The sequence below is a fragment of the Anopheles aquasalis genome, chromosome 2 (assembly GCF_943734665.1).
Source record: "Anopheles aquasalis chromosome 2, idAnoAquaMG_Q_19, whole genome shotgun sequence".
NCBI classification, from domain to species: Eukaryota; Metazoa; Arthropoda; class Insecta; order Diptera; family Culicidae; genus Anopheles; species Anopheles aquasalis.
This window is the reverse complement of record NC_064877.1, coordinates 69,525,647-69,533,146: the sequence shown is the minus strand read 5'-3', so window position 1 is coordinate 69,533,146 and position 7,500 is coordinate 69,525,647. Positions and strand designations below refer to the sequence as shown.

Genomic DNA, 7,500 nt, shown 5'->3' with positions numbered 1-7,500 from the left:
GTGCGTAGCGGTAGACTTCTTCTAAGCCGGCAACACGCAGGAACCACCGTTACCCGCGGTAAGTGAGAGTGTTGGCAGAAGTAGGCCACCAACGGGACTTGCAAACGGCCCACCACGTAACTAGGTGAAGCAGCAAAAACAGTTGGCTGTTTCTGTCGGAGCAGACGCTGGCTTTCCTCGTTCACGGTATTCTTTCCTATTTTCAGCCTCACAGCTGTCCAGTGTTTTCCATCGAACGATAAAGTTTGGACGTATAGCGATGCCGGAAGCCGCAACAGCAGCCGCCGATTGTACCGAGGGTCATAAGGTCCCCCAGTATCCGGAAGCTCGCCGTGACGATTCCGTGGTGGATGAGTTTCACGGAGTGAAGATAGCGGACCCGTATCGCTGGCTGGAGGATCCGGACTCGGAGGAAACGCGCGAGTACGTCGAGCGGCAGAATGAGATCTCGAAACCGTTTCTCGATACCTGCCCCGAATGGAAAAAGCTGAACGAGAAGTTGCGGAAGCGCTGGAACTATCCGAAGTACTCGTGCCCGTTCAAGCACGGGAACAAGTACTTTTTCTTCATGAACACCGGGCTCCAGAACCAGGAGTAAGTACGTCGTTAGTCTTGCGATAGAGGTGGATACTAATTTGATTTCTTTCGTTACGTTCTTGCTCCAAAACCCAAGTGTCCTGTACGTGCAGGAAAGTCTTAAAGGTGAACCGAAAGTGTTTCTCGATCCGAACACACTGTCCACCGATGGTACGATTGCGCTCGTTGGTTCACGCTTCTCGGATGATGGACAGCTGTACGCGTACGGGTTGAGTCAGAGTGGTTCGGATTGGACGAAGCTGAAGATCCGTAACGTGGAGACTGGCGAAGACTTCCCGGAAACCATCGAACATACCAAATTCGTCACGGCCTCGTGGACAAAGGATAACAAGGGGTTCTTCTATGCCCGCTACCCGGTCGTGGATGGCAAAGCGGACGGGTCAGAGACGGCGGCCAATGAGAATCAGAAACTGTACTATCATCGGGTCGGCGATTCGCAGGATAAGGATGTGTTGATTGCCGAGTTTCCTGAGGAACCTTCGTGGCGATTGTGAGTAGTGCCACCCGGTTCGGTTCCGTTAGAATCCCTTGTGTATAATGAAATGATTTATTTAAGGATGCCGGAAGTATCGGACTGTGGCAAGTATCTGATGCTTTTCATCATGAAGGGCTGCAAGGACATGCTGCTGTACTTCAGCAATCTGGAGCAGGCGGGTGGCCTGTCCGGCAAGTTGGATTTTGTGAAGGTTGTCACGGAATTTGACAGTGATTACGATGTAAGTGACACCGGAGCAGTGGATGGAAGATTGATACGCGCCTCAATGATGAACTCTTTTCTCTTTTCTCTTGAAGTACGTCACCAACGAGGGAAGTATTTTCTCGTTCCGCACGAACAAGGGCGCTCCTAACTACCGGATTGTTAATATTGATTTCAACGAGCCTTCGCTGGAAAATTGGAAAACGCTCGTACCTGAGCATCCGAAGAATGTGCTCGATTGGACGACGTGCGTGAACAAGGATCGGATTGTGCTTGGCTACATCGACGACGTGAAATCGTTGCTCCAGGTGCACAGCCTGGCGGACGGCACTTTTGTATCAAAGTTCCCGCTTGACATCGGCACGGTCGTTGGGTTCAGTGGGAAGAAAAAATATTCGGAGATCTTCTACCACTTTGTGTCGTTCCTGACGCCCGGCATCATCTACCATTACGATTTTGCGACCGAAGATACGACGACCGTTGAACCGACCATCTTCCGTGAGGTGAAGATCGAAGACTTTGACAACAGTCAGTACGCGGTGGAGCAAAAATTCTATCAGAGCAAAGACGGAGAAAAGGTGCCAATGTTTATCGTGCAGCGAAAGCAGGAGAAAAAGGAACACAAACCATGTCTGCTGTACGGATACGGTGGGTTCAATATATGTGTGCAGCCCTCGTTCAGCATTACCGGTCTGGTGTTTATCGATTCGTTCGATGGTATCCTGGCGTACCCCAACATCCGCGGAGGAGGGTGAGTTTACAAGAGACAAGCTAGCTCAGAAGCAGAGCACACGTGTCCGGGTTTCATCGTTCACTGTGTGGTTTCGTTTCTTCCGCCTTCCATTCCAGAGAGTACGGTGAGCGGTGGCACAATTCTGGCCGATTGCTGAAGAAGCAGAATGTGTTTGATGATTTCCAGTACGCCGCTCAGTATCTGGTGGAGCATGGTTACACGCGTCACGAAAAGATTGCTATCCAGGGAGGCTCGAACGGTGGACTGTTGGTCGGAGCATGCATTAACCAGCGACCGGATTTGTTCGGTGCTGCCATCGCACAAGTCGGGTAAGTGATATCGGCATCAGTACCGAGTTCCGCTTTATCCGCTTATAATTTACACCAAAATACGGTGTTCCTTTCCAGCGTGATGGATATGTTGCGATTCCACAAGTTCACCATCGGTCGTGCCTGGGTCTCTGATTATGGTGATCTTAATGAGAAAGATCACTTCGAAAACCTGCTGCGCTACTCTCCGCTGCACAATGTGCGTCGACCGACGTCGGAGAAGGAACAGTATCCAGCGACGCTCGTGCTAACTGCCGATCACGATGACCGCGTAAGTCCGCTCCATTCACTGAAGTTCGTAGCCGCCCTCCACCATGCCATCAATGGGTGCGAGTACCAGCGGAACCCACTGTTACTGCGTGTTTATAGCAAGGCCGGCCACGGTATGGGTAAACCGACAGCGAAGAAAATTGAAGAATCTACCGACATCCTCACGTTTATGTACAAAACACTCGGCCTCAAACTAACGTTCTGAGCAAACTGAGGAGATAATGACGGTGCGGAATCGATCCGTTCTCCGCTTTGCAGCATGCACTATGATTTCGGATTTTGTCGCCGAATGATGTTTCATTTGCGATAGCCAACCCCCTTCGATGCCACGATTGTTTAGCTCCCTGCGTTTTGCGTTAATGGCGATTTGAAATAAAGATTTGTTTAAACTGAATTATGGCTTAAAAGAAAACTTTGCTGGTTACGTGTGAAATCGTTTCTTAACTTGTTGAATAAGTTATAACGCGTGTATTTTGCATTCGTGTGCAACCACTTCAAACGATACTGAATGAGTAGTGCCAACCCTCACCCACGCCTTTCTTCAGAGCTAATAAATACACCTTACGGTGGCCCTAAGTGGCAGAAAACGTTGCTGTTTCGATGGCCTAAAGGTAAGTCTGCAATGAAATGAACAAATGAAATCAAAATGTAAGATACGATCCGGAGAATTCCCTTTATCAAATGGATGTAGGACGCGGTAAAGAAATTACAAAACATGGAAACAGAAAAGTTATGAAAAAGAGATGAGGTGAGGGTGAGCCGAGTGTACGAAGCGGTGCGATGGTATAGTTAAATTATGATAAGGTATACGACAACCTCGCCCTCCATTAATCCCATAAGTGAATCTGTACAGATAACAGGAAGCCGTAGGAAGAGGGATGAGAAGTTGCATTTTACTATCAACGCAGATAGCACGAGATGACACCCAACGGACCATAAAAATCGTATGTCTCAGAGAACGTTTTATTTTTTCGATTGTATTGTTAATCGTTTTTGAAATTCTTTATTAGTACGTGTTATTCTTGTTTTCTGCTGCGAACGCCAATTGTTATTGCCCTCAACTCAGGGTTACTGCTGTTGGTTGGTTGGTTGGTTGGTTGGTTGTATATGTAGATGTATATTTTGCTTTAAATTGTATTATCCGCTTGCTAATTTCAATTTAACCATCATCTTGCCTATTGCCCCGATTGCTATTCGACACCGGTGTATGCTAGTATCGTTCGACTGGAGGAACAGAATAGTCTGCCTTCTCCCTATCGTATCTTTCTCGGACAGAAGATTGAGCGTTAGTTATCAGAGTCTCTACCATCCGATCATGCCTTTGTATGTGCATTTGTTTTCTCTTATTGTTGCAGCGGCATTTTCATTCCTTCGTTTCGGAGGGTTTGAGTTGTGTTGGCCTGGCACATCATTGATGCCAGCGACAGCGACATATGATGACTCCCTGTGACAGTGAACATACCATAGAGTTTACCATAGTTTTGCGTTTTACAATGTACAGTGAGTTTTGATTTGTTTTTCTCTTTTAACGTTAGTTTTGAACTGTCTTATGTGTTGAAAGTGGAAGAATATTGAAATCAAAAGGATAGTTCCTTCGCCTCACTTTTGATTCACGCACACGTGACACTTCATCGCATCGCGGTTTCGGTATTGTTAATACAGGCGACACACAATTTACCTACTGATAAATTGATACGCTCATTTGGCCTTCTTGCTCTTCTAACACCATTCTACCAACGTTAGTTTAGCTCGCTATTGACGGTTTAATTTAGATGTTCGGATTATTTAATTACATTTGATTTCGGGCTAAACTTTAGTTTCACTATCTATCTATAGCAACCACACAGCGGCCTTCTTTCGTTCATATTCTTCCGATCGGCTTGCAGTTACATTGCATTTTGCGATTGTTAAATACAATCAGTTATTCAATAGGTTAACAGACGCATTCCATACGATGCATCATCCACCAGGTGTTAGTTGCTTATCGTGATGGAATGACTTGTGATGTTCCTAGTGACAAGGAGGCATATGTATATATGAGAGTTGATAGTGCATGATGGCACCGGTACAATTCAGAGTATGCTGGTAGACAACTAACAAAATTTTGCACATCGTTCATCACGCTAGTAACGGTGCATCGGTTGCTACGTTGAACAGAAATACTGCTTATGGGTTGCAGTAGAATAACGATATAGAGGATGATATCAGTAATGCGAATCTACGGCGAGTACGCATACGAAGCACTTGGCCGAACAATTGAAGCTGCGAATGATTTGTTATGGCATCTGTCTCTGGTTAGGTCTATCGGTTGGTTTTCTTTTTGGTTTATCTACTTTGATTTGCGATCCGCTTATGGTTCAACATGGTTCAGTAACATTGAATATAATTTAACTCTAGCAAAACTTCCAGCGAGAGTGTTTATGATTATGAGATTGGTGATGCAGCAAAAATCAATCACAAACACGCGTGTACATTCCAGCGTTTAGATGGAAGAGGCATCCAGCTTACAGAACCATTATGATATATACATCAAGTGCCGTGGTAACTGATAGGCGCACGTTTACACATGATGTGAATGGGACCTTTAGGGCTGATTTTATACGGATTAATGCAGGTTTGTTGATTGGAGAGATCAATTGCGTGTAACGTTCGTACACCCTGCCCTTACAACTGTGCCTTAAAATTACTTATTGTTTCGACAATCGACGATCAGACACATACGCGTGTTTTCTTGCCTCTCTGCTACACTTGATCACGGTGATCCTGGAACACACTACTATCGTATGCATTCCAACAACCCTGCCGATGTACACTAACGGTAGGCACCGGTACCCTACTCGTTTAAAATAGGAATAAAACAAACGGCAAGAATCATTATATTGATTGACCGTAAACAATCTGTTAACGCACTGGCCATTGAAATGTTCAGTTAACGAAATCGTCGCTGCAAATCTTGTCGCGCTGTTAAATGTGCTACAGTACCTGCGTCTAGAGATGAGATTGCTTCGGATCGTTTTTATTGCAGTTTGCAATAGAAATAATGTTAAAGTAGTACATAAATATGCACCGGAAAGCAATTATTAATGGTTTGCTTTACTCCTGATAAGGAGACGGGTAGGCAGGTGCTCCTTCTTCAATTTCATTTCCTAGCAATTCAACTCTTCCTCTTTTCAGTCCTTACTCTTCACCGGCGTGTCATTCTGGTTTTGTAGTGTGAGAGTGAAGGGTGCGGGTGAAACAACAACGTTCGCTATTCATATGTGCGTCCGTATGGTTGACCGTTCTACTTCCCTGGATCTTATGCTACCGTGTATAAGGTAAAGAGATTATGCTCGAGATTAACACGTTGGTGCAGTATTTCAAATGTCACACACCTTTTTTTTTACTTAACTACGCTTTCCGGATCAGCGCGCGAACAGAAATGGAAGCACGTGAGCCACATTGATTTTGGCCAAAAAATATACACGAATTGTTCAACAATCCTGCCTGAATGAATAAAGTTGTTTTTTAGTGAGGGGTTCTGCTATAGTGTTTTCTTTTCATACTCGTCTCCCGAGGAACACATTTAGTATGAGTGGTGTATGCTAGATGTGATGCATAAGCAGTGGAAACTTAATCACAATATTTTGTAAATATTCTCGCGATTTCCTATCAGCTTCGTTTAAATAATAGATTGTTTGTAATGATTTAAAGGTACATATATACAGTGTCCATTCCGTAACAGTAAACAGTGTTCCGTTGCAATACTGATGCCCGCAAGTCTTTCCCATGAAATTCCCATGATATTCAGATACTCCTACATTCCTACAGCGCTTCCCTTTATTGCAGTTGCATTGCCCATTCTCATGGCGTTACGATTGCTGTTGTGTGCTGATTAGTTGTAATCGTAATCTACTTGATAGCGTAAATTTTCCTACAGCGAAACATGCGAAGAATGTGTTGTAGCGATGGGTTGCGATCGGCGCAGGACGCATAGATTGACGTTCATTTGTTTGGCATTCGATTTTAGCGTAAGATAATAGTAGCAGCAGTGTTAGCAGGAGTAGTGGAATTAACGTAGATAATAGCACCGTACAGCAGCAACAGCAGCATGAGTAGCATGATGTCCATCGGTGATAGGATGAAAAACGCATATTCGAATGTTCGACAAGATATGATCCAACCACCATCGAAATGTACACGGTTAGTTATGACGCATTACAAGCCGTATTTGGACGAGAGTTGTGATGTGGCAGATGAGCGCAAGGAAGGCACGAGAAACGAGAAGATAAAAGAGAAATGATTCATTTACAGTGAGCGTTTGGTTAATAGTGCGAGCATATCTAAGAAATGCAGTACAACAAATCATTACAAAAGAGTTTGCAAATCAGTATTTGATTTTGCAATCAACCGCGAAAGGCAAGTCAGCGGGGAAGAAGGTCGAAGCTAGAGACGAAGGAACGAAGAAATAGTATAACTTACACGATGAACCAATCTTTTTCGTAGCTACCAATCGCAATTCTGTAAAGGCTAGACATCCGAGCTTCACTTTTCGCTTGTGCCTTGTTCTTCGAATTTATGATGCATTTGTTTATTTTAAATAATATAATGGATATTTCAACAAAATTATAATCATAGCGTGCAACTATCCGGATAGTAACATATAATTTCTACTGCCCTAATAAAAGTAGGAATAAATAAATGAATAGCATTAAACTCAAAAGAAAACATATGGTCGTACGACTATTTCTATTATTTTCCCCTCAGTTTGCGTAACCCATTTTCCCAGCATTATTCAAACATATGCGTTAAAGTACCCTAATCGATAATCATTATAATCTGCACCGATAATGCATCCCATTTAATCAGGAGTAAATATCATTTCACAAGCTATT

The 7,500-nt window shown here is 44.1% G+C and overlaps 2 protein-coding genes across 8 annotated transcripts in view; one reads left to right on the top strand and one right to left on the bottom strand.

Annotated features, from left to right (window-relative positions):
* Nucleotides 1–3,020, top strand: part of LOC126573200 (prolyl endopeptidase) — a 5,672-nt gene extending 2,652 nt beyond the window's left edge. Inside the window, exons 1-7 of one of the 2 annotated variants that reach the window (XM_050233154.1) lie at nucleotides 1–58; nucleotides 207–594; nucleotides 674–1,087; nucleotides 1,154–1,313; nucleotides 1,390–2,045; nucleotides 2,144–2,356; nucleotides 2,435–3,020. The exon at nucleotides 1–58 is cut by the window's left edge and continues 160 nt beyond it. In XM_050233154.1, coding sequence (XP_050089111.1) covers nucleotides 1–58; nucleotides 207–594; nucleotides 674–1,087; nucleotides 1,154–1,313; nucleotides 1,390–2,045; nucleotides 2,144–2,356; nucleotides 2,435–2,831 — 2,286 coding nt within the window. In that variant the 3' untranslated portion in view covers nucleotides 2,832–3,020. The remainder of the gene's footprint in view (nucleotides 59–206; nucleotides 595–673; nucleotides 1,088–1,153; nucleotides 1,314–1,389; nucleotides 2,046–2,143; nucleotides 2,357–2,434) is intronic. The other variant, XM_050233155.1, reaches the window with a different exon arrangement.
* Nucleotides 3,021–3,061: 41 nt separating this feature from the next.
* LOC126573189 (phosphatidylinositol 4-phosphate 5-kinase type-1 gamma) overlaps nucleotides 3,062–7,500 on the bottom strand; it is a 46,228-nt gene continuing 41,789 nt past the window's right edge. For 2 of the 6 annotated variants that reach the window (XM_050233143.1, XM_050233142.1), the window contains exon 17: nucleotides 6,552–7,500. This exon is cut by the window's right edge and continues 1,506 nt beyond it. Coding sequence is in view for 3 of the 6 variants with exons in the window: in XM_050233144.1 (XP_050089101.1) it covers nucleotides 6,470–6,517 (48 nt within the window). In the remaining 3 variants the exon portion in view is untranslated. The other 4 variants (XM_050233146.1, XM_050233145.1, XM_050233144.1 and 1 more) reach the window with 4 other exon arrangements.